We start from the raw sequence: 25,393 nt of genomic DNA on the forward strand, positions 1-25,393 counted from the left end.
CACATAGATTTATTCGACATCCCTTTTTCAAATTATTTTTTTAAATTCAAATTCTCTCACCCAATTGGAGCTTTAAAGGCTTCCATGTCCGATATAATCAAAATTAAAAAAATTTGTTAAACTTTTGAAAATAAATGAAAGGGTAAAAACTTTTTTCAATAGGCTGATAAATCATTTTCTAATGTTATGAGTTCATCTTCTGAAAAATTATCGGCCCCATTACAATATTTATTATATTTGAAAATATCTTATAAGATATTAAAAAGACATTAATAAATGTTGTCTTAAGATTTTTAAATGCCCACAGTTTCTTTTCCTTTATGTTACTTAACAGGGAGATGACATTCTGAGACCGCAGAATGAAGAGCGGGATTGGAACATTGTAAGGGGATGCTCAAGTTTTCTACCACAACTCATCAACCATCACACAAGATTATGTTTCGGGCTTGAGTTATATTACAATATTACACTACACTCCTTAAAAATTGATCTAATTATAAATATATCCATATTATATTAAAAATTACAGTTACCTCCTTTAAAATTTGTAAAACATTATTAACCCAATTGAACAAGTGTGTAATTAAGTTGGCCCTTTTGAAATAGAAGGTAAAAAGACATTAAATAAAAGAAGATGAAGCGACAGAAATAGAAAATAAACACTGATTTTGTTTCTTTTTTCCGTCTCACCTCATTTTCGCTGGTAATCTTTGCTTTAAATTGAGCAGAGATGCATTATTCGGCTGACTGACGCTTGATCCAACCAACACTTTAAATCCAAGATGATCATATTACAGTCAAGATTTAATTAGTATTTCAGAATATCAGAGGTAAAACATGCTGAAAAGCCACCAAATAGAGTTCATTTAAGATAGAACAGATCCTCACTTGAGGTAATTGTAATTGAATACGTATCTGTAATTAAAACAAACTACTATATGTGTGTGTGTGGGTTTCTGCGCACAACAATGCTGAGGGCTCTGAAGAAGATCAAGGAATTGCAACTTGGTAAAACATCTGTACTGTTCTTTCAGAATATCTTCATATTTAATCCCTTCCACATATTGAGATTCTGTTGTTCTCAACATATACAGAAATGCTCACTATTTGTTCAGAAATGAGGTTGAGATTCACACTCCTTTATACCAAGGAATGTAGAATACAGATAAAGATCATAGAAGGAAAAAGAGGTCAAAACTTTCTCTCCTCCCATACTAACAGGGAAATCCATTAAAGTGGACTTAAAAAGTTTTCCTCTTCAATTTGTGCATATATACTCAACTCCATCTCTCTCTTTCTCTCTCTCTCCTCCTTACCTTGACAGCTCGCGCCAGCCTGAGAAGTAAACTTTCACTTTCTTGGTCATAAAAAATGGTCCTGCTGCCTGCACCATAGAAGCACAAATAATTACCTAAAAGCATTTCTTGATTTAAGCGGCACTTTGTATTCTTCATTGTAATCCCACTGAAAAAGTGGTCGATTCATGTGTGCAAAGATTTGCACAAACCTTGTAACATTATGCACATCTGCTGTAATCATACAAAAAGGTTGACAGAAGAAAAAACATGAAAACATTTCTCTGTGTATTAGGTATGTCTTAAGCATGATATATACTTCAAGAAAGGGGGCTCTAATCATAACCTATTTATCCAGTACATGCTGATGTGGATTGTTGTTCGGAATTCTCCTAACCATCACAACCATCAATACAATGCAAATTTTATCATCTCCCATCTTTATATAAATACCAAGAATGCGAAGTTAATCAAATAATCTACAAGAGAAATTATCATGATATTTTGTCCATCTATAAAGCAGAAGAGCTTCTCTTGTTATACGAATAGTTAATTTCATCAAATCAATGACAGGTCTACAAATAGAGTTCCAATCCTGCTCCACAACATGCAAAATTAAGACTAATAAATCAATGGCAATTGCTTCATGCCTTGAAAACCAGTTCGGGTAGTATATCTTGGTCAAAATTAGTTCATATATATATATAGCTATTATATTAAATCATGGGAATTACTCCCCCACCCCACTGCTGAAGACCATCTAAGTCTCTCCTATGCATTTTTCTCAACTGATGTTCCATTGAGCTATTTCATAACACCAATTGAGCTAGATCTGCAACATAAAGAACAGCTCAACTAACAATAAGTGAAGCTCTTTCAATTTACCAAGTGCAGGGCTTCCGTGGCATCCAACAGGAGTGATTTTATCTGTGCATTTGATTCATCGTCACACATCTGCATCAACAAAAACACCCGAAGTATCAGAACTAATAGATACCTTATAATGTTGGGTGCTTGTATGTACACTCCAGAAGTATTTGATAGACTACTGATAGGAATGCAAACGAATCAAGAAAAGAATACATAAAAGACAGACATAAGGCATTTAAAAATATCACAATAGAGAATCAAATTTGACATTTAAAGTAAATATAAACGAAAACAAGCTTACATGAACTTAGGGACCGCCGTCCTCTTAGTGCCCTCGTATCACTGCGAACTTCATTTGGGTGGTCAAGAAATTCACATTTCCTGGAGACTCTTACCTGGAACTTCGTAAAGGCGTGCCTCCAATTAACTTTTGCCGATAACTAATAAATTAGCTCAGTTGAGATGATAGAGCAATTGATGTATTGCACGTCACAGTCCAATAAATTAGTTCAATTTCTTGATAAAATGGATTTCATGGTTTCAATTTGAGCAGCAGGAAAAGGAGGTATCCTTGTCACAACTAGACCATAGATATATTTAGCCTTATCAAGCTTGTCAAGTTTTCCATCTTTCCGCAGGCCTTCAAGCAAATTATAGATGGTATGCACACTAGGAAACCAGTTCTTCTGCATACTATCTTTACACATGGAGTATGCCAAGTCAAAATCTCCTGCTTCACAAAGATAGTGGATCATGGTTTGATAAATTTTTTGATTTGGCTTGTAGCCCTCATTGTGGAAAGCAGAATAAACTCTCATAGCCATTTCAGAAAATCCTGCTCTGCAGAAGCCCTTGATAACCAAATTATATGTAACCTCATCAGGAAGTTCTGGAAATTTCTTATGACGACGCATGAAAGCCAACAACTTATTAGCTTCCCAGGCACGCCCCTTACTCACCAAGAACTGAATCCTGACATTGAAGGTAGCAACATTAGGAAGACAGCCTTTTAATACCATCAGGTTCCACAATCCATTAGCAATCTCAGGCCGGTTCGCCTTGTAAAAGGCTGCTATAAGGGTTGTGTATGTAATAACATCTGGAGTTATTCCCAATTTTTCCATCTCAACCATGACTAAATATGCCTTTTCCAAAATACCCATTTCACAGAAAGCCTTGATAACAATATTAATTGAATATACATCTAGCTCAATGCCAAATCTAAACGGAATATCACTCAGAAATGACTCAATCGCCTCTAAATCTCGGGACTGTGTCAATACCTTCAGTGCCGCATTGAATGATTTAACAGTTCTCTTACAGCCATACAAATGCATATCACAAAATGTGTTAACAGCATGCTTAGTCATTCCAGCCCTCCCATACAACATTATCAGCCGAACTACAAACCCTTCTCGTCGACCTTGGGGCAGAGTCTTCTGATGCTCCAGCAGATTCTCGATATAATCAAACCGACCAGCCCCAGCTAACCTAGAAACCGTATCCTCAAAGGCAAACCGATTCTCAACAACCACCCTATTGTGGGCATTGGCCTTAAACAAATTGAACAACTTTTCTGGGTCCCTTTCGTTCTTTAGCTTAATCAGTGCAGGCTCATCTACTCCACTAGGTTTTGCCACATTGCTCCTAACAGAACTAGCTTTCTCAACGGATGAAGCAATGGCGGTGGTGGCAAGAATATGGGGTGCGGTGCCGAATCTGCGGACCAAGCGCAGAGAGAGCATGTTCTAGAGAAGCGCCAATTGTTCATGCATACCCACCAGTCAAAATCGATGCTTTTATCAATATTTCACCAGAATACCCCATTCCCATCTCAGAAAACCACAAGGAAACAGCACTAACGATGAGAAACCAAATAGCTGCTGAAAGAATCCTTGGTGTTGGATCAAATTATTATATCTCAAGAAACAAACAGAATCAATCAAATGCAGTACAAAATCCCAAAAAATGAATCACTAAAGCAATAAAGTAAAGAAAACCCCAAATAGGTTTTTCGGGAATTGCAGGTTCTAAACGGGCTAGCGATTGAATGGCGAAATTATGCAAATATTGAAATGGGTATGGCCGAGGCGATACAGCTTCGGGATACCTCTTTTAAGCGAGGTAATAAGATCAACACGGAAACAGAAAAAGAGAAGTAGAAATTGGATTCATGAACATAGTGTGAGAGTGTGTGTTGAAGCTGGTGGTGGTGAAGGGGTTTGCGTCACGGGTTGGGGGGATTTAGGTTAGGGGTTTTAATTCAGCGATCCTGTGCGGTCGGTTGCACGATAAAAATTTCTTGTTGCTTACGTGGGTGAAGATTATATGGATAGTCAATGCGGGTTTATTGACCAGGTCGACGGCCTTGTTTGGTTTCATTTTTCACCTATCTTCGACATGGATTGAAACACAACTAATGTTTGTCTACTTTATATTACACCTTATCAGTATGTATTTTTTATCTTGAGCTTTTATAAATATAATATAAAAAAAATATTATTTGATAATAAACAGTAATTTCTATCTCCAAAAAATACAACATTAAACATACAACACATATATATATAAGAAATATGATTTGACAATAAATAATGATTTTTATCTTCAAAAAATACAATATTAAAAATATAATACCTATATAAATAAATAAACGTGATTTTAATCTCTCATACCACAACATCAAGCATACAATACTTATTTTAAAAAATCTCCAAAAATAAATTAAAGCATACATAATATCTTTAATATATACTTATTTATTTTTATTTTTGTCTCTCTATCTCCAAAAAAATATAATAAAACACGCAAAATAACAAAAGCAAACACTATGTAAAGTTTTCAATTTGTTATTCGGCTGCAGAAGAAATTGAGGATGTACTCTAGCTCACTGGAACATTCCTCCAAATCCAGTTTGGGGTACTTGCAAAAACTTCTTTTTGCTAAAAAATAAAAAATAGTAGAGAAAGTTGATAATTTTAATCATAGTAAAAATTAAAAATATTTGAAAATAATATAGAAAAGTCGAAAAGAATTGAGTTTTGAGTGTCTGAAAAAAAAATTATGAAAAATTCACCTATTGATACATTTACTTTTATACCCGGCTCTTTTAAGAGCATAATAAGATTATTGAAAAAGAATTGAGGACCAAAATGTCCAAAAACAGCTTCTAAATATTTACAAAATATCATTAAGCTGCAAATGCTACTCTCTTGCAGCTTTTAAATTATAGCTGAAATTAACTTAAATTTAGGGCAGCAAAAGTAGATAAGCTATTTTTGAGAACATTTAATTTGAACTCTTTTAAAGTAAAAAGCTCATAAGCACTTTAATCTTGTTCGGAAGCCCAAATTTCCACTTTTACTACGGAAACCCTTCTTTAAGTATAGAGCTTTTTCTATTTCTTTTTTCAAAAAATGTATAAAATCATATTTGATTTTGTTTTTTGAGAAGACAAAATCACCATTAGTATTCTTAATAATATACTTTGATAGGTGATTAAAAATATTAGAAACAGATAAAATAGGATGGATAATTATTCTTTGAGGAGAAAAAACTTTAGTGTAGGCATCAAATCATATGTTTTATAAGCTTAGACGTACGAATAACATAGAAATATGGGTAAGATAGGTCTTGTCTTGATTTTGAGTATTTTCACGGTGGAGATTTAAAACAAATCACAAACAATAAATTGAAGTATTGGATTCAAAAGGTTTGGATACGTTTTGAGTATTCTATTGTATTTTATAGAGATAGAGAAAAATAAAAACAAAAATAAATAAGTATGTATTAAAAATAATATGTATATTCAAATTTATTTTTGAAAATAATTTAAAATAAGTATTGTATGTTTAATATTTTATTTTAAAAAACAAACTTAATGTTCATTGTCACATCACCATTTTTTTATATACATATATGTATGTGTATGTATGTATATATATATATGTATTTATGCCAAAACAGTTAAAAATACATCTGGGTGTTTTTGTATGATGCCAAACATTGAATATGTTTTGACTCAATCGAAAATAACTTGACAATATAAACAAATACAGTGCATGTATTTACGATCATTTTCAAGATCGCCCGACCAACCATCGACGGGTCTACAAAGCAAGAAGTAAGAACAAACTAGAGAATGATGAAGTTACTGCAATACCAAATTCTGCAATTCTGGCAAACTGTTTCTTCATCATCTTACCAACTGAAGCTGAAAAAATATTTAATAGTAAAAGAGTAAATATTTTTTACTACGGCAGGTAGAGGGTAATCATTTTCTAGAATACACGTTGAGAGGTAAATGCCTCTTCGTCCAAACATATAACAATCGTAGCACATCCCCAACTCCGGATGGTGGAGGCCAAGTTAGAATCCCCAGCAGTTACAAAACAAGGATAAAAATTGTCACTAATACAACAGGATCTAGACTCATTAGTCTACTCTTTCATAAACATTATAGAGCTGAATATAAAATAAATGTCCGCAGTCTTCCTCAATTATCAGGGAGAACATTTAACCCTACCTCTTAGAACTGATGTACCAGGCTACAGCATACATTTACCAGGACCGGAGAACTATGGAATCAAGTGGAACCATTGTGCACTCGCTGCCAAGAGCCAGCAATTAAGATGGCACTGAATGCAACAAAAGGAACAAATGAGCAAGGGGCATTGAGGAATTTCACAGAATGCAAATTATAAACAAGAAATGAAGGGGGAGAAAAAATCACGAGATAATATTTTTCAGTTTTGACTCCAATGGCCCAAGAAAAAACAAAAGAGATAGCATCCCTATACCATAATCATATTGACTCCAATGGCCCATTTATGCACTAGTAGATATACAACTGCAATTCACTTTCATGGTGTGTTTATCTGCTAACCCTATGATGGACGGAAAATCACTAAACTAAGACTAAAATCACCCCTAACCCTATGAGACGTCATTGCCAAGGTAATCAACTCTCATCAAACCACCAATTCAAAGAAACATATTTAATCCTGCTAAACAATATACAAGGTCACACTAGAGTTATATAAACAGAGTTGAATACGGAAGCGAATAGCTAAAGTGTGGGTTTAGCCAGAACAAATTTATTAAGATTGCAGTTTTGAGATATAAATAAGAGGAAGAGGGCTGAAATGCATACTATATGTAGCAGTATCAATTTGTTCAGGGAGCTCCTTTATATCAACTTCAAACCTCTCTTGAACCTGTTCCAGAAACAGAAAGAAGAAAAAAAAGAGAGAGAAAGAAAGAAAAAGACATACTTCAGACTCATATCACAAAAAAGTTCAAGAACAATAGACAAAATGATCCTGATCATTTACCTGATTTAGAACATCAGAATCTGATGCAGATGATACAAAAGTAATTGCAAGCCCTTTGGTACCAAATCGACCAGCTCGGCCCACCTGTTATAGCAGAAAGTTCAATAGCAAGGTCAATCAGCAAAGCCCATTACGGCTGTAATTCAAGGAAACGTATTACTCATGATACAAACATACCCTATGAAGGTATGTATCTGCTGAATCTGGCATATCATAATTTATGACAATATTAACACGCTCAATGTCGATTCCCCTTCCAACTAAATCAGTTGCAACTAAAATACGTTTTAGGCCTTCCTTAAAACCTTTGTAGCGGGTCAGCCTGGAAAAGACAGCAACAAACATTATGACCAAAGAGTTCTATGAGGATAACAAATTACACATCTGCTTTAGTTTTAGAAAGAAAAAAAGAACACGTGCCTTTCTTCCTGGGACATTCCAGAATGGATGCAGATAGAAGGAAAGTTGCACTCAACAAGTAATTTGTTCAGTTCAGCTGCTCGGCTAACGCTTTTAACAAAAATGACAACCTGGTTGAAATCCAGGGCATCAAGAAGGTCATTCAACTTCCGGTTCTTCTCCAGCTCCGTCAGCTTGATGTAATGCTGAAAGAAAACATCAAGCATATGATTAAATCATTAACCAGAAAAATAAAAGATCAAGTCCGCAACTTGACCAATCATATATACCTGTACAAGCCCATGAAGAGTCAATTTGGCTTCATCATCCACGTAAATTTCCATTGGCTACAAAAAAGTAAGGATCATGTCAATCAACAATTGACTGAAATTTTGGCGAAGTACGAATAGGATGTAAACGCATAAGCAGCTGCCTACCACATATTACAAGATACACGCCCCTGATATACTCATAGAAGGTGAAACCAAAAATACGTGAACTTTATCTAACTTCAAAATATCCAAGATGAAAGCCAATTACAAATACTTGGACTAATTGCATGCCCGTCTGCTCTTGTCTTGTTGGTTTCTAGGACTGAAGGATGTATATGTACAATTCAATAGCAATACAACAAATGCAACCCCCACAACCACCTCCCAAAAAATGAAGAAAAAAATATTAAGAATCTTTCTTGAAGAGAAACAAGTTATATATCTAAAGAAACAAAGGTTACAGAATATTACATCCTGCATGAACTTCTTGCAGACTGGACGAATCTCCTTACTGAGAGTAGCTGAGAACATCATCACTTGCTTGTCATGAGGGGTCATCTTGAAAATCTCCTGAACATCTCTTCTCATGTCTGACAAAAATCGCTACTTAATATTATTTTATACTCGCCAATTGTCAAACGAATCACTACCCAAAACAGGAAATAAAACATACCAAGCGACTCGAGCATCTTATCACACTCATCAAGAATAAAGTGCCTCACATTTTTTAATCCCAGATCCTTATCTCTAGCAAGAGACAATATTCTTCCAGGTGTTCCCACAACAATATGGGGGCATTCATTCTTCAGCAAATCCTTGTGAATCTTAATGTTGACACCACCATAGAACACAGCAACTTTAACATCAGGCAAGTAGGTGCTGAACCGCTCAAATTCATTGCAAATCTGCCAAAAATGAAAAATCAAACTCTTATTAAGTCTTAAAACTACGTCATTCAAGAATCTGGAACAGAAAAGATTTAAAGGCATGATTACACTTCAGATTTGCATACCTGGTATGCCAATTCTCTTGTATGGCAGAGGACAAGGGCAGCCACTTGGCCAGAAACAGGTTCGATTTGTTGCAGGGTAGACAGAACAAAAACAGCAGTCTTTCCCATTCCAGACTTTGCTTGACAAATGACATCCATTCCTAAGATAGCTTGAGGTATACACTCGTGTTGCACTGATGAGAAGCAAAGAAAAATGAACGCACGAATCCTCAATAAGTAAAAATGTGCTTCGAGATTCTTTGATTGAAAGGTTTACTAGACCAATTTTGGATTGAATCAAGACAGTGGATTAGTCGTTACCTGCAAAAAGGGTAAAAATACAACCAGAAACCAAATATTAAGATCAGTTGATGAGATGCCCAGGCAGGAAGAGTGCTTACCAGAACATAAATAAAATACAGAAGTTCCTGAGAAACAAGTCAAATTTTTTTCTTGTGCAAGACACTACAGGGAATGAATACGGGATAGCCACAAAGTGGCATTACAGACAACTTATTGTGGAAATCAAAGCCAAAGAGCCTCATACAGTCTTAAAAAGGGATTAACCCTCACTCGCGCTGTAGTCCCTGCATCAAGAAATATCTTTCTAGCCCTGGGCACAGCTTCTCACTGGAAATTAATGTATGTGACTTCAAAAATAGGAATTACTTTATCAACCACCAGGTGATTAATTCATGTTATATTTTTGCTGGAAGAGAACAAGTTGATCTTATCTAAAATGTAGAACATTCAGAAAAGTTTGGTGCTTGACCAAGTCATGCCAATTCACTTTCCATTTGAAATTATTTACAAATTAAAGACAAGAATTAAACTAAGTTTTACCTTCTGAAGGATGTTCAAACCCAGAATCTACAATAGCCCGAAGCAGCTCTGGCTTCAACAAGAAGTCTCTGAATCCCGAACTATGAATCCCAACATACCCCCTGCATTGACAAACGGAAACCCAAAAAATTTACTTCAATAAGATATGCCAGCACAAGGAAGTCATGCAACAATAAGAATGTGAAGCATCAGGGCAGTGCGCCTATATGACATGGACCATATAACAGTTTATGCCCAAGGTTTTTCATAATTTCTTCAATAAGCAACAGAGCAACCTCCATATCCTGGACCCAAAACCCCATTGAAAAGTCTTCCATATTCAAATTTTAGTAACAGTGGACAGCAGCGAAAATTGCAAAAACAACTCGGGCTCAACCCCCCCCCCCCTTCTCTCTCTCTCCACAGATATAGAAGAACTCTCTGGATTTGCTTTTCAGAATAAAAAGAGCCGCTTAAACCACAACACTACTCAAAACACTTACAAAGGTACAAACTTCACAAAGCTGCTTTTCCGCAATTCTAAAAGTTACCAACACAACCAAACTTGTTTGGCTTGCTTATACTTAATTCTTCAAATTTTAGTTACTCATAGGTCGCATCCGCTGAATGTTCAAAAGAGAGAGCTTCTGGCAAGCCACATGCCAGAAAGAGGAAAATTGTCTATTTCACTCGATATGAGTTGTAACACTGAATTCCAGCCAGTCAATCTACCACGCTGCTTAAATTTCGAACCAACTTTGAGATTTATGCAATTGCAGACCAAACAACAAATACTCAACAAAAAAATTCTACCACTCAACCGAACAGAAATAAAAAATCAGAATAGCTAAGAAAAATACTTTTTGACCGACTCGCCGCCGGCCTTGCCGTTAACGGAGTCGGGTGCTTTTTCGTCTTCTTCCTCGTAATCGAGAAGCTCCTCTTCATACGCTTCATTATCCCTTACTTCACCCATAGTTCCTGTCAACGGAAACACGCACCTCTAAATATCAGTGCAAACGAGTAGTTCAAATCTCTTCTGGAAAAATAAAAACAAAAAAGTTTAATCCTCAGAGACGAATTTCATAAGGTTTGATGCGTACCTGGAGCTTAACTGCGTGAGATTTGTGAAGGAGAGAGCGTCGAAGATCGAGAGATAAACCCTAGGGGATCCAGCTAGGGTTTTGAGCGAGAGGAGAGCGAAAGCGAGAGGGCTATTCTATTATAGGGCACAACAATATAAATACATTTTTTAGAAGTTCAAAATTTGTCTGTTTAGATCCAAAAGTAGACATTTCGATATTTGAATTTAATCTGTGAAAACCCTACGACGTCGTTCGATACAAATAGATTAAAAAAGGAGACACTGCCAATTTTATATATCGTATAATAAACGAAGTAATAATCAAAATTAGAAGTGTTCACAGTTGGATAAAAAAATCAAACTAAATTGAACAATCGAATTAAAAGTTTGACTCAAAATTTGATATTTGACTTGATTTTAAATCATATCAAATATCAAAATATTATTTTTTATATAAATATTGTTTATATATAAATTATTTTTATCATAATTTTGTTATTTTATTAATTTAAAATAATAAAAAATGTAATTATTATTTTTAACATTTAATTGTAACTACTTTTTATATATTTTTGACAAAAAGTTCAATTTATCAGATACCGAAATCAAACCGACTGATTGTAATCAGTATGATATTTTATCGTATCAAAATTTCGACTTGATTTGATTTGAATTTATTGAATGAAAACCCATACCCAAAGCGTGACGTATAAACTGTTGATAATTTAAAATCCGAGTTAAATCATTACCAACAGCATACTAACATGACAAACAAATATCAAGAAATGGACTGTTGCAATTAGTCGTGAAAATCTGAGACATTAGTTCAAGTGGATCAAGTATATACATCATGTAAGAACTATCAATCATTAGAGAGAAATTGGATATTTCGTACTCATCAACTTCGACTAAGATACCAATTAATCAAACAGCATTGAACTAAACAAAGTACTTGATCACTCACCGAGCTCCCATGTGTGATACAACAACAGTATTACCTTCAAGAATGAGACAGCACAATGAGAGCGCTTCTAGTACATGTTTCTCTTTCAAGAAACGAAAATTTTGATACAATGTATGTTATCAGTATGAGTAAAGCGATGGAATAGGACAAAGGATAAGAAATGAAGAGCATCAGAAAACAGCAGCTCGAAGACTAATTAAAGGTTGTGGAGAGAAGTGCTCGAGATATTACATAAATGTGCCACTGATTGCAGCATGAATCAAGGTCTTTCTCCTTCATACATTGGAGAAGGCAAGATGCCGCTCTGTCAGAACTCAGTTGGTGGTTTTAGTCGTATAAGTCTCTTGATTCTATCTTTGTCAGTGTTCTCCAACAGACCCTTCAAAAAAGAAAGTGCAAGTAGTTGCATAAGTGTAGCTGTAGTTCTTAATGTCCAAAATGCGATGTCACAGAGAAAATGCACAGTGTGCAGACTCGCCCTATGGCTGATATAGGTTCACATTATTTCATATCAAACATATTGCTATCCTTGTGGTAGACAAATGATGAACTTCCACTGCTATTTTCATCGGATAAGGAACTGTTATAAGCACACTTTAATACACAGGAAAAGTGACCAAGTTATGAGCTAAACTGCAAATGAGTCCTTGATAGTTCTAGCAATGTACAAAAATAGCTAAAACATTGCAAGTTCAGACAAAGATAATGGCATCTAAAACATCACAAATAAACACAATATTTCATCAAATAGGCTTTCCAAGCGCTGACACACTGGGGAACTTGGCATTTATTTAGTTGCGTAACAGAAGTGCCAATGAAGATTGTCTGGTTCAAAGATGTTCAAGGAGTTATTTTGAGGAGACTGATATAACCACAATACTATACATTAAGTCTCAGTGAGAAGATAAACCATAGATTACTCACCTTCCACACAATCTCATCCAAGCACAAGCAAATTTTTCCATATTTGTCAAGAAAAAGGCGTTCAGTTGGAGGTTTTCCACATACATCCTTCAGGGCTGAGGTTATAACAAAGATAGTTTCTGCCACTACAAGGAAAAAAGAATCAACATTAAGAAAGAAGATTAAAATATCAGTGTATTTAACACCCGCAAGAGTTGGGTGGTGCAAGGGTGCATGGCGACCTGAGCCATTACGGGAAATAGGCCATGCCCCCATTGGAGGATCTGCAATAGTTATATGAAATTTTCAAGAAATGTGGTTTTGTAACCAAATATATTAAAACAAAAAATAAATACAAGTACTTCTACTCCTACGTGGTTTGTCTAAAGATGGCTATGCCACTTAACAGCCTGTTTGATGTATTTATACTTGCCTGTCCTCATAACAAAAGTAGCTGAATGATATACTTACAGGCAAGTTCATCGTACTCATCCTTGCCAACAACAAATATACTGACATCCCCAAGCACTGTGTATACAATGTAAACTGACCTGTACAATAAAACAATAACGTACACCTGAAGCATTAGAGAACTCACAGATACAGATAACAACAGTATTGTCCAACAGATATTTGCTTATTTATTCAATGACTCTAAATCTTCATCCACAACAACGAAAGATGTGCATAACGTTTTCTTTAGTCCCTTTCTTATGCATTTCCTAAGACCAATTTTCAAATCTTTATTCCTTCATCATAACAAAGAAACCAATACTACATATAAACACGCAAAGCCGGTTCCTTCAAAGTTAGAAAGTCCTCAGCAAAAGTAAGGAAGATGCTTGGACGCAGACATGTAACAGGAATAAATTCATGCTAGACCCCAGGGGTGAAGGGTAGACCATAAATGGCAATAATGGGTGGCATAACAAATCAGGATGCGCGCTCATGAATGTATGGGTTCGTACAATTGTGAAACCACGATTTCCCTACACTAGATTTATTAGGTTGTTTTCAGTAACCCAAAATAAAGCACACATAGATCTCAGGTACAAACACACAGAAGATAAAAGTTTTATAGGGGGGCCGTTTCAGATTAATCCGTACACAAGATTATGTGTCGCGAAACATTCACATGTAGACCAACTTAAAACATCCACATCACTGTGAGAACGGAGCATTTCAACAATCTGATGCCACCAAGGAAACTCGCAAGAACAGGCAAAGGAAACTGACAAAAACTGTCACATACTTGTGATTAGCAACGAGGAGCTCCTCGTTCTTGACTCCTCTAAGATTATCTGCTCCCAGTTTCACTAAGAAAGATCTCCAATGTAAGCGTTCCTCCGCTGGAACTCCATTGAAGCTGCAACATCCAAGAACCAAATAAACAAAGTCCTAACCTTCAATCATATTCAACCTTTTCCCTAATCTATACAAACTAGAACAGACCCGAAATTCCAAATTAGTCCTTCAATACTGCTTAACAGAATTCACCTTCAATTTCCCTGATCTCAGAAAAATTGAAAAATATTGGTCCAATTACCCAAAATCCAAAGCAATAATATACTTGCACAACTCAAATTTTTAAAGAAACCCGAATCAACTTTAGCAACAATCGGAACTTTATTCTCCAGAACTATGAACTGAAACAAGATGCAGAATCATACAGCCCAGATCAGAATACGAGAAAATTCGACTGAAAAAAGAACTAATATGAATTGAATCGGTAGGGAATTTGCTTGTGTCTACAGAGAAGGTGAAATTACCGTTCGACGAGAATATTGCCTTCGGAGTTGGCGATCAACACTGCGAGCAACATTTTCGTTTCCACCGGAATCTCTGCTCGCGCTGGCTAACGATGTAATTCCCCTCTTTCTCCGAATTCTGCAGAGAAGTATTTGCCAAGACTTGTGTGCGTCAAGGAAAATGTATAATTTTTTTAAAAATATAAATAAAATAAAATAAAAAGTGTCAAAAAGTTTGGCATATCAAAGGGTTTCTTACATTTTGTGAATTGTGTATATTTTTATACTTTATCATCTAATTTTATTTTTGTATTTAATTATTATTTTAATTTTATAAAATTTATACTTTCTCAAATATGATTGTTTTTTATAAAAATATTCAGCCAAAAAAAATAGTCATATATGGCAAAGTACAAATTTTATAAACTTGATATGGTAAGTTGATAAAAAAAATTAAATGACAAAAGATAAAAAGAGCAAAATATAATTTATTTTATCAAAAAATCTATAATTTTCTTCCAAAGCCAAAAATCTCCACCAGATGTAGACAAGTATCACATAATTGGTAAAATAACGAACTTGTTCATAAGCCTCATTTGTCCAGTGAGGTATTTTTTAAGAACAAAATCGTGAGGCTAGTCCAAAGCCGGCTAATATCTTGCACAATCGGATATCGATCGGGTCATAAGCTATATTATTGGGCACTATAGAGAAACAAGGTCATGTGTCCGTCCCAAACACCTCGTCTGGGGGTTAATAATATAATAAATATCCCATATCGAAGACGATGAGTTACGGCTCCTCTCCCTCGCAAAATCCATTTTCAAGACAAAACTGTGAGATTCATTCGAAGCCGTAACAGATAATACATCGCACAATAAAACACTAATCAAATGACGAATCATATCATCACCAAAACATTTAAACAAGTTATTACATCATTCATAACATGATGTATAATCATATAAAATACAAAAATATTAATATCCATATTACTAAGGCTCTAATGAACAACATTTTAATTGTGAGGTGTTAATTTTATCACTTGATCAACGGTACTTTCTTGTTATATATACAAACAATGCAAAATTGACTTAAGCCCTTACGAGGCTGCAAAACATGAATTTTTTGTTTAAATTTTCAATCATTATAATGGAATTAAAATATTTCAAGATTGAAGTTACTTATTTTTATTTTTTAAGTATAAATTCTTTAATAAAATTCCAATGAACCTAAAATTATTGCCAATTTATGCTCCGATGACAGCATACTCCTTTCTTACACAGAGCGAAATTGGCATTGCTAATCATGTCGTCTTGTCTTTAAATTAAATTTATGAGTTAAACCCGTAATTCAGAGTCGAATCGAGTTAGAAACGGGTTTAAGATGAACACCTAATAGAATTTTCGGAATGTTTGAAATTCGATCATTTTCACTATATTTTGGATTTAACAGTGTTTATTGAAATTAGACGGGATAGGTCTCGGGTCCAATAAAATCTGCCTCTAACATTAATAAGATCGCTTTACTGTAATATTTAGCAATTATGCATGTTTCAGAGTTCACCATAATTTGTATGAAACTAGGCCCAAGGCTAGCTACCCTGTTCACTTCTGTCCAGCTACTCTCTTATATTTATTACATATACACTGCAGCTTGTGTGCGTACGTAGCTAGCAAATAATTAATATTACGATTATGATAATTATTATCAAATAATTGAGACTTCTTCATGCTTAATACATTGTCTTAATTAAACACTTAATTGATTAATATTTCTTTTTATTAATTTAAAGCGAACGGGACGTGGATTTTCCATTTTTATGTCTAATTCTGAATTTAATTAATATTATGTTATTTATATTTGTTGTTATCTTGTTACTGTAGATGCATTATTAATTATTTATGGTGATAATTTTATAATTAATTATTTAAATATTAAATACTATTACTATTAAAATCATAAAAATTATCATAATGACAAAATAAAATTTCATGTCACTTAATATATTAGTATATATATATTTTGTATCACTAATATTTTCATTTATAAAAAACACGTTTATTTATGATGTGATTGGTATACGATCGGAGATATAATGACATGTATAATATGACAACTGGTCCTATAATAATTATAAAATGATTGATTTTATGTGATTAAACTTAATTCAAATAAAAGTACTGTATATATGTATTAATTATAGGCTATATATTGATTGTGAAAATTGAGGGGTGGGGGGTGGGGGTGGGGGGTGTAGATCAATAATCTTTCCCAACAAAGTCAGAAGCTAGCTAGTACTTTCTCAAATAATTACTCATAGGAATTTAATTGATGCTCCTAATTTATTTTTGATTAGACTGTCCAATAATGCACATGTATGTGTGGTGAATAATACTATAGGAAGGATTAATACTGATTTGATTCAAAGTTTAAAATATCCTTCTTCACTATTCTAGAAGTAGGCACAAGCTTGGGACAATCCTATGGTTGAGTGTCAAGATCTTCTCCTCGATGTTTTGGGTTTAGAATTCTTTCAGACCTGAATATATATATATATATGTGTCGATCAATGATAGATATTGTTGATTTATTATAATTTTTAATTTATAATATAGACAATAATTTATTTATTTTTTTTATAATGAACAATAAACACCAAAAAGAAAAAAAAACATAACAAAAAGGTGAGTATACATAGCTCGCTTGCCTAATAATACATGACAGAAAAATGAAATAAGTTGAAGTAAATTCAACCAAATTTAAATTAATTGTATAATAATTTAGACTATTGTTATATTATAATACACATTTTTCTTAAAAAAAAAAAGAATTACGTAAAAGTTGCAGTGTGATAGATGAGGTTGGCTAAATTTAATTTTAAACAAGGATAATATTTTTCCTCAAAAACCTCATAACTCTTTCTGATAAAATAGAACACAAATGAATTGCAAATGATTTCATGCTACTCAAATATTGAATATATATATATGAGCAATATCCAAAGACTTAACAGAAAAATATTGATTAATATCATAAAATAAAATACTATAACATTGCAACAAATAATCTAATAATTTTTACAAACCACGTCAACACCCACTGAAAGAACCTCGGTTTCTATGAACCTTATTTTCTCAGAAATTAAAAGGAAAAAAGAAATTACTTATCACAAAATTCCATGTTTGTCAGTTCATGAATGTTTAAACCCTCAATTTCATTATATGTATATATATATATATGAATTCTTATATGTATATATATACGTATAGCGTCCGTATACATACCCACCTTCAAATTCTTGATCGAACACTGCCTTTTAATTTTCTTGCATGATCATGATTAAAACCATTGCATTCCTGCTTTGATTTTTCAGTTGCGCGCTCAGTTCAGAAGCTCCTCGATCATCTGCAGTGCAAGTTTTTCCTCTTCGTCCATAACATCCCCGCCGTCCGTGGAAGTTTCCGGAGTCGCCGTACCCGTCGTCGCCGCTGCCCCCGCCTTCTTCTCATGTTCCACCACCACATCCTCCTTCTTCTTTCCAAGATCAACGGTCATCACCCAATTCGACCCGGACCCGGACCCTGCCCGTTTCTGCCACACCCCAATGTGTGAGCTCTCGATGTCCAGCCTCAGGCAGGTCAGCGACGGCGACGGCGACTTGCAGCATTTCTTGAGCTTCGCGTTGAGAATGGACGAGAGTGAAGAAGACGACGGCGGGGGAGGTGGCGACGACGGAGAAAAGCTGTTCTCCGAGACCGGGAAGTTTGTCTTGGCATTTCTGCCACTCATCAGCACCGCCGCCTCGTCGTATGCCCGCGCCGCCTCCTCCGCCGTCTCGAAAGTCCCCAGCCACACCCTCCGCTTCCTGCACCCACAAAAACATATCAATACACAAAACCTCTAGTAACAAGACTTATATATTTTTTTTAAAAAGAAAGTAAAATGTAAATGTGTCGATCACACGAAAAGAAAAACAGACAGTAGCGGATGGCGAATCTCTGACACCCAAGAGCCCCAGTGGCGCTGTCTCACCCCTCGATACTTTTTCTTCTGAACCATATTTCTGATTCTACGTACGCTAACGAAAGCACAAGATAGTTCAGATCAAAACTCCCTGCATTATGGGATGGATGGATGAAAATCACAAGTACATGGATACGATAACTATGAAGACGATCAGTTGGAGTTAGGACGGATTTGCAGTGACATTTATAGCATCAAACAACATTGATCTGGTTGTCGGTGGGGATAGAGGAAAAGGGTCTTTTAGGCGGGAGAGTGGTCCTAATAGAATGGGTCAGGGGTCGTTGGGTCTAGGGGCATGCCAAATTTTTTTATTCAAATCAGATTTCATTCCAACTAAATCAATTATTAAATATTTATGATATACTTCTATGTAATTGATCATTTCAGTTGAATTGGATATCAATTATATGACAAAAATATATTATATTTATAATATAATTAGTTTAGATCCGATTAAATTCAAAATTTAAAGAATTTTGCCAAGCATGCTACATGATCCTTTTCTGTTGTATGATGAGTAGGTGAATTGCAATACCTTAGGCGCCATTTTTCGAGTACATGCATGTGAAAAGTGTTGCCTAAATGATGCAACAATGTCATAAATCAAGAAAAGATCACCAAGGTGGCCCTGTGAATTGAAATATTTCTTTGTGTCATGAGGGGGCCAGAATGCCTATATATTCCGCTATTGACAAAATACTTAAATTTTTAAAAATATTTTATAATATATTTGAGAGTTTATAAAATATTGTATATAATTTTTTGAGAAATGAACTAATTATAAAGTTTAATTAAAAATCAAACAAAAATGTAGTTTTTAATTCTTTTTTTTCTATATGAATTATATTAATTGTGTTGAGCAAATGACTTTGGCTAAAGAGTAATAAGCCGTGGACACGCTTAATTTCTACCAATAAAGAATTAAAAAGTTGCAACGAACATAATATAAGTTGTGCATGGGCTCGGATTATCATGAGTGTGTTTTATCTCTTACACTATTTTAACAGTTAGAGCAGAGCCACATGCGATAGGCTACGAACCACGGCTTATCACATGAACATTTACGTCTCTTACTGCATAAGCGTGCATGGTATAAATCGTGCCCATGCATGACTTATCTTTGAGTGATAATTTTCTAAATATTGTCCGCTATTCAATTTCAAGCAACTTATAGCTAACCTCCATATACTATAAAAAAAAAATAGTTTGTTAGGTACAAATTTATAGGATGGATTTCATTAAAAATTTGTACCAAAAAAAAAAAATAATTGTTATGATTTTTATATTGATCGACTAGAAATCCTTGCCCACTAAATCTGTCTCAAAATCTATTACAAAAGCCTTGTGTGGGTTCCAAAAACCTATTTGTAACGATCATCTATAAATCCATACCAAATTCAAAATTCAACTCATGGAACCACGTAATTTCAGTTTAGGAAGGACTGTTCAATCTCAACATTTGATCAAAGAATTCGACTGTTAAATTTATCACGCTGACACTAATATTATCGTATTGAAATTTAGCATATATTGGAGTAACGATCTATAGTTATCGATCAACCACATTACAAAATAGTATGGTTACTAATTGTGATTGATTTTGTTACAAAATTCGGGAATGGCCGAGCTACTTCGTCCCAATCCATTTCTAATTCGTCTTAAATTCAAAACTTATCTCGTGAAACAATGTTGGTTATTCTGGGAGGGAATTTTCTTTCCCTAAGTTCGTCCCAAAATTTAAAAATCTTCATTCGGGGGGAATATTTCAAGTGCACTTTTTTTCTAAAAAAATTAGTGACAACGTTTAGGATGTGTTTGCAACAAAAGTCATAATATCATTGTTGAATTGAGATGGGAAGACCCATCAATGCTCGATCCATCAGAAAATAGATTGAAACTGTGACATACACACCGTCATCAGAAAGTTCATTGCACATTGGGATGGATTTTGCAATGCATCCATCCATCGAGGTATCCGTCCTAAAATTATCACAATGTGTTCTAAAATATGCCAAAAAACCTGGGATATACTCACAATCGTCCAAAATTCATCGTAAACTCAAACAGATTCTACAACAACTTTGCCATAGAATCCACCCATCCAAGATTTTCATTCCAAATGCATCGTAATTTTGTCCCAAAGTTGTCGAAAATTTATGATAACATGGATATGTTGGAAAAAATTGTCCCAAATCTTGTATGAAATTAAATTTGCGGCATTCTTATTTGCGACGGATTGGTCTGCATTCAATTCCTAGACAAATTTGCAATTGATTTTCTGAATCGTGTGCCTTTGCAAATGTTTCGTCATTTTTTTAGTGACAAAATTGGCGATATTTTTGTGCGTCTGTTGATGATCTATCATGGGACAAAGTGAAATGAAAACTTTGAATAAATCAAAATAGGCCAAATTATTCCATCCAAACATATACGACAATTTTGCAGAGATTTTCTACCATTTTGATCAGAAGTCTGTTTCCATAATTCTTAGTACTATGTAAATTCACCAACAAGAAAATGTGGTCCTCTTAAATCCCAAAAAAAAAAAAAAAACAAAAAGAAAAGAAAGTGGTCCTGTTTGGGTCAATTAAATGCTTATGTAAATTAAAATTAAATAATAGTGTATAATTATAGTGAGGCAGTTTTACTGTCAAATGACTAATGTATTATTGGCTCCATAATTGGGATACGTTAGGTTATTTAGATACATAGCTGCTAAACTCTTTCTGTACCTGTTCTTGATTACTTGTAATGCATGGCTGAATAATGTACAGTATGTTAATGACTTTTTCAGCTGTCAATAGAGGTCTAGCTAAATAGTACATAATACATAGTGTAGTGTTTCATATGATTAATTTCAAAGATTTAATTTTGAAAGCTGTTGATTTTATCATCCCGTTGACGAGAAAATCAATGGGGTCTCTTTACAAGAGAACAAGGGCGTAGAGATGGATTTTTTTAGTTTTAGAGCATGTAAATGCGTCTCTACTGAAAATTAAAAACGGGTATTTCAAGCTTTAGAGCTATATCTGAATACACTCTGTTCGTTCCTTGTGTTTATTTGTGCTAACAGTAGTGGTTTCAACACTACTTTTATGTGAAAGGCCGACTGAGTAATGAAACTCAATACTTCTAATCTGAAATTACGTGGACCTATATATTAAGGTTCCCTAGCAGGGTCCCGGTGAAAACCCTTCAATGGAAGAAGTAATAGGGAGTTAATTTAAATATAGATTTGTGGTTAGCAGAGTTAATATATATGGACAATAAATGAAATACCTCATTTGATAATTGTATGGAGTGTTTATAGGTTTAGGTTGTAGTACAATTACCATGTCACTTCCAGTGATGCCATATGTTTTGTACTGCTTATTGTCCACAATTTGAGCTGATGAGTCCGGAGTCAGGCATAACAAGCACAAGAACATGGGATCTATTTTTCTCCTATTTGAGCATTTCCATCAATTTGAAGGACATTCTATTTTGGCCCTTCCTGTCACTTATCTACATAAAAAAATAAAGTGAATTACATGTAGCGAATATACGTAATATCGATCATATATGTATACATAGCAAATTTTTTTAATTTGCTTACGGTGACTAATATTACCTACTTGCTAAATTGTTTGGTCCAAAAGTATCATAACTGCTTATTTACCGACCCCACATGTAGGGTCCACATGACTCAACAATTTGCAATCCATCGAGATGTATTATCGATCAATTTGAATCTTTTAATATCGCATATTGCATCTTATATATATATATTTACTTTCTACATATATATAAATCATATATAAAAAAATAATATTTTTTTTTTAAAATACATGGACTTTATACATGCATGTATAATTAAGGGTCTCTAGATGTTATGTTTGATGCTTTATGCATTAGGTGGTAAGATAAACGTCATATGTATTCATGTACTGATCAACGTAGTTACCAAGCATCCGATGCAGCATAAATGTGACCTTGGCAATGGATATGACACGTGGAGAGCACAAAACTAAAGGTTCTTGGAGCTTTACTCCATTTCAATTGATTGTTTGGGTCGGTTTCGATTTTTCGATCATCTATTCAATGAAGAAAGAAAAGGACTTAGAATTATTTCCCCAATTTACATGTTCTACCTCATTTTGTAGCTTTATGTTTGGTGTATGTGTAATGTGTTTGTGTGTGTGTGTGGACACACAAATTGATACATACCTACACATACCAATGAGGGATAAATTTTAAGCCTAGATGGAAATGCATGGCCATAATTTAGAAAGTTATATAATCAAGAAATGTCAAATAACAAATCCTTCCGATGTCACGACACTAGAAAAAAAATATAAATTTTTAGCTATGTTAATTACTATAATTAAAAGAAAAAAATTATGACAAATACAAATTAATCACGATTTAGCAACTGCCACTATAACTGTTATTTTTGTAGGTGTGATCAAAATATTAACCATGGCCAAAACCATGGTAGATGTTTTAGCTATGGCTAAAAATTATGGCGAAAATTGAATAAACGTGATAAAAATTTAAATTACTTTGATTTTATTCAATTGTGGTTAATAGTAGTGATTTACCATGGTTTTTATGCCGTGGTAATTTATAATGCAGCGAAAACTCAATTTTCTTCTAATGCTGATATAATGGTACCATCCTAGAGCAATAACGAGTAAAATTGTGATTGGGGAAAATGCAATTTTACTCCTGCAATTTATGATTGATATTTTTAATTTTGTACGAACAGAATTCGTGATTTCATCTCGTAATATTTTAAATTTTAATAATTTCCATCTTGGTTGAAAGATTGAATGTCACTCGCACACGACCCACTACTTCACAATTTTAATCATATAAATCAATTCGTACAGGATAAGAACGGCCTCATCCCCTATTTTGCAAGACTAGAATTATATTTTTCTCAATTATAATTTTATTTTCTAAGTCAGGGATAAAATTAATAAAATCACTTCACAAGCTCCGTTTGGATTTTTACGCGAGACTCGTTTAAACAAAGAGGTTAATTAGGCTTACTTTTCAAAGTTTAAGGCGAAAATAGATTTACAAAGGGTTTAAATGTAATTAATTCTACATAGTATATTCATAATTCTATTTATAGCTAATCAGTTTATTAAGTGGAAACTGATTGAGTCATCCTCATAAACCCACGATTTTCAAAGGAGCTTATGCCCGAAAAAAAAAAAATAAGCAACGAAAATTTAACTATTGTGAAATGTTGAAGGCATGCATGCAACATCATTCATGCATATGAGATGGGGAAATTGACGATCCATAACTTAATTTCATTATATTTTTAATTTTATTATCTATGATGTTCTTGAAAATAGTTCATAATTTATAAAACGGTCTCATTTTTAATTTTCTTGTCAACTTTTGTAAGGAATTTAACGAACAAAATCATGTATAAGTCACATCATCGTTACCTTTTTAGAATGAAGGAAAACAACTACATGATTTGCACATGAGTTTTTCCATTAATTTCGTAATAGAAGTTGGTAGGAGGATTGAAAATGATAATTTTTAAAATTGAGGGACTATTTCTTGAAACCTCATCAATAACCGGATTCAAAGTACATAGACCCAGTCTATCAGGTGAAAAATGCAATTTTTCTTGTAAAAGCAGGGTAATTGGCATTTTGCACCCTGATATTTTAGTATTTTGCATAATACAACCTTAAATTACAAGTCTCCGGTGAATTATGTCAGATTTTTTTTTAAAGGAGAGAATGAAGGGTTCTTTAAACAATTTAATAGCCTTTCCTCTAAAATATATAAGCACATGACTCGCACGTGCAAAAGAAGGGCAAATTCATAAATAAGAAACAGTAAAAATAAAACAAAAAACAAGAAAGAGCGAAGTAGGTGAAAAAAGAGGGTTTACGGAGTTAAAAGTTTTTCACCGCTCTCCAACATTCAACCCTTTACTTTTTTTTATTTATTTTTTAAATTTTGTCCCTTAATTTCTTTTATTACTTTTCATCTCTTAAATTTTCGAGGGCAAAATTCGCCAAAAACCGGCAAAAGGTGCATGCTATCAATGAAAATACACCATATTTTTAGAGTGCAAAATACCAATTGTTGGTAAAAACAATATTACGTCAATTAGGGAGTGGTTGTGAGTAGTTGCGCTTCTAGCAAAATGCTTATTGTAAATAGAGTTGAATGTTATAGTAAAATCAAAAGTTGAGAGTGTTTAACAAAAGCTTGTAAGAAATAGATAAAAATAAGCTCAATTACAAGTGTTTGGGTAAAATAAATTTGGAATAATAATAAAAAAAATAATTTAAAGGTATTATCGACACAATAAAAAAATTGATGGCGTTATATCATAAATCGTTGTTTGTGAGTAAAAAGTTCATCTTTTAATATATATTAATATAGACGAACAACAAATATATCACTCTAATGACTTGAAATAAAAAAGAGTTTTAAAACGACAAATATTATAAATTTATAAAATAAAGATTAAAAATCTTACCCCAAGGGGATAAATTCTAAATATGCTAGTTTTCATCAAATAAACCTATACGGATGCAAAAAATCGAAGAGAAATAATTTCTCGGGTGATACTTGTAAATATCATAAATATGAGGACCCCAGACGAAATAACCAATAAAAAACATTCTTTTCACTTCTCAGTCAGCCCGCCGCGTAAAGTATAT

General features: G+C 33.9%; 4 protein-coding genes across 6 annotated transcripts; all 4 read right to left on the reverse strand.

The window, feature by feature from the left end:
• Positions 1 to 998: 998 nt before the first annotated feature.
• LOC105164380 (Tetratricopeptide repeat (TPR)-like superfamily protein) lies at positions 999 to 4,402 on the reverse strand. The gene is made up of 3 exons (XM_011083025.3): positions 2,467 to 4,402; positions 2,181 to 2,249; positions 999 to 1,384 (listed from the first exon to the last, which is right to left on the reverse strand). The coding sequence occupies exon 1, from the start codon at positions 3,908 to 3,910 to the stop codon at positions 2,675 to 2,677; it is 1,236 nt and encodes a 411-aa protein (XP_011081327.1). The 5' UTR covers positions 3,911 to 4,402; the 3' UTR covers positions 999 to 1,384; positions 2,181 to 2,249; positions 2,467 to 2,674.
• A 2,026-nt stretch (positions 4,403 to 6,428) lies between these two features.
• On the reverse strand, positions 6,429 to 11,245 carry LOC105164388 (DEAD-box ATP-dependent RNA helicase 15-like). Of its 2 annotated transcripts, XM_088880612.1 has the most exons (12): positions 11,086 to 11,245; positions 10,843 to 10,963; positions 10,004 to 10,104; positions 9,182 to 9,354; positions 8,843 to 9,074; positions 8,641 to 8,759; positions 8,188 to 8,244; positions 7,919 to 8,103; positions 7,676 to 7,820; positions 7,499 to 7,582; positions 7,318 to 7,381; positions 6,429 to 6,802 (listed from the first exon to the last, which is right to left on the reverse strand). In XM_088880612.1, exons 2-12 carry the CDS (start codon positions 10,956 to 10,958, stop codon positions 6,792 to 6,794), a joined length of 1,287 nt encoding a protein of 428 aa, XP_088736738.1. In that variant the 5' UTR covers positions 10,959 to 10,963; positions 11,086 to 11,245; the 3' UTR covers positions 6,429 to 6,791. The 2 variants fall into 2 exon arrangements, with proteins under 2 accessions (XP_088736738.1, XP_088736740.1); XM_088880614.1 differs by lacking the exons at positions 10,843 to 10,963; positions 11,086 to 11,245 and having other exon boundaries at positions 9,182 to 9,481.
• Positions 11,246 to 12,000: 755 nt separating this feature from the next.
• Positions 12,001 to 14,862, reverse strand: LOC105164398 (SNARE-like superfamily protein). Of its 2 annotated transcripts, XM_020697077.2 has the most exons (6): positions 14,703 to 14,862; positions 14,186 to 14,299; positions 13,405 to 13,484; positions 13,176 to 13,217; positions 12,955 to 13,079; positions 12,001 to 12,409 (listed from the first exon to the last, which is right to left on the reverse strand). In XM_020697077.2, the coding sequence occupies exons 1-6, from the start codon at positions 14,753 to 14,755 to the stop codon at positions 12,338 to 12,340; spliced, it is 486 nt and encodes a 161-aa protein (XP_020552736.1). In that variant the 5' UTR covers positions 14,756 to 14,862; the 3' UTR covers positions 12,001 to 12,337. The 2 variants fall into 2 exon arrangements, with proteins under 2 accessions (XP_020552736.1, XP_011081348.1); XM_011083046.2 differs by lacking the exon at positions 13,176 to 13,217.
• Positions 14,863 to 17,719: 2,857 nt separating this feature from the next.
• Positions 17,720 to 18,878, reverse strand: LOC105164694 (ethylene-responsive transcription factor WIN1). Its single transcript, XM_011083414.3, has 2 exons — positions 18,664 to 18,878; positions 17,720 to 18,549 (listed from the first exon to the last, which is right to left on the reverse strand). The coding sequence occupies exons 1-2, from the start codon at positions 18,741 to 18,743 to the stop codon at positions 18,066 to 18,068; spliced, it is 564 nt and encodes a 187-aa protein (XP_011081716.2). The 5' UTR covers positions 18,744 to 18,878; the 3' UTR covers positions 17,720 to 18,065.
• Between the last annotated feature and the right edge of the window lie 6,515 nt (positions 18,879 to 25,393).

The sequence above is a fragment of the Sesamum indicum genome, linkage group LG1, assembly GCF_026168435.1.
Source record: "Sesamum indicum cultivar Baizhima isolate 11 linkage group LG1, ASM2616843v1, whole genome shotgun sequence".
Classification (NCBI taxonomy): Eukaryota; Viridiplantae; Streptophyta; class Magnoliopsida; order Lamiales; family Pedaliaceae; genus Sesamum; species Sesamum indicum.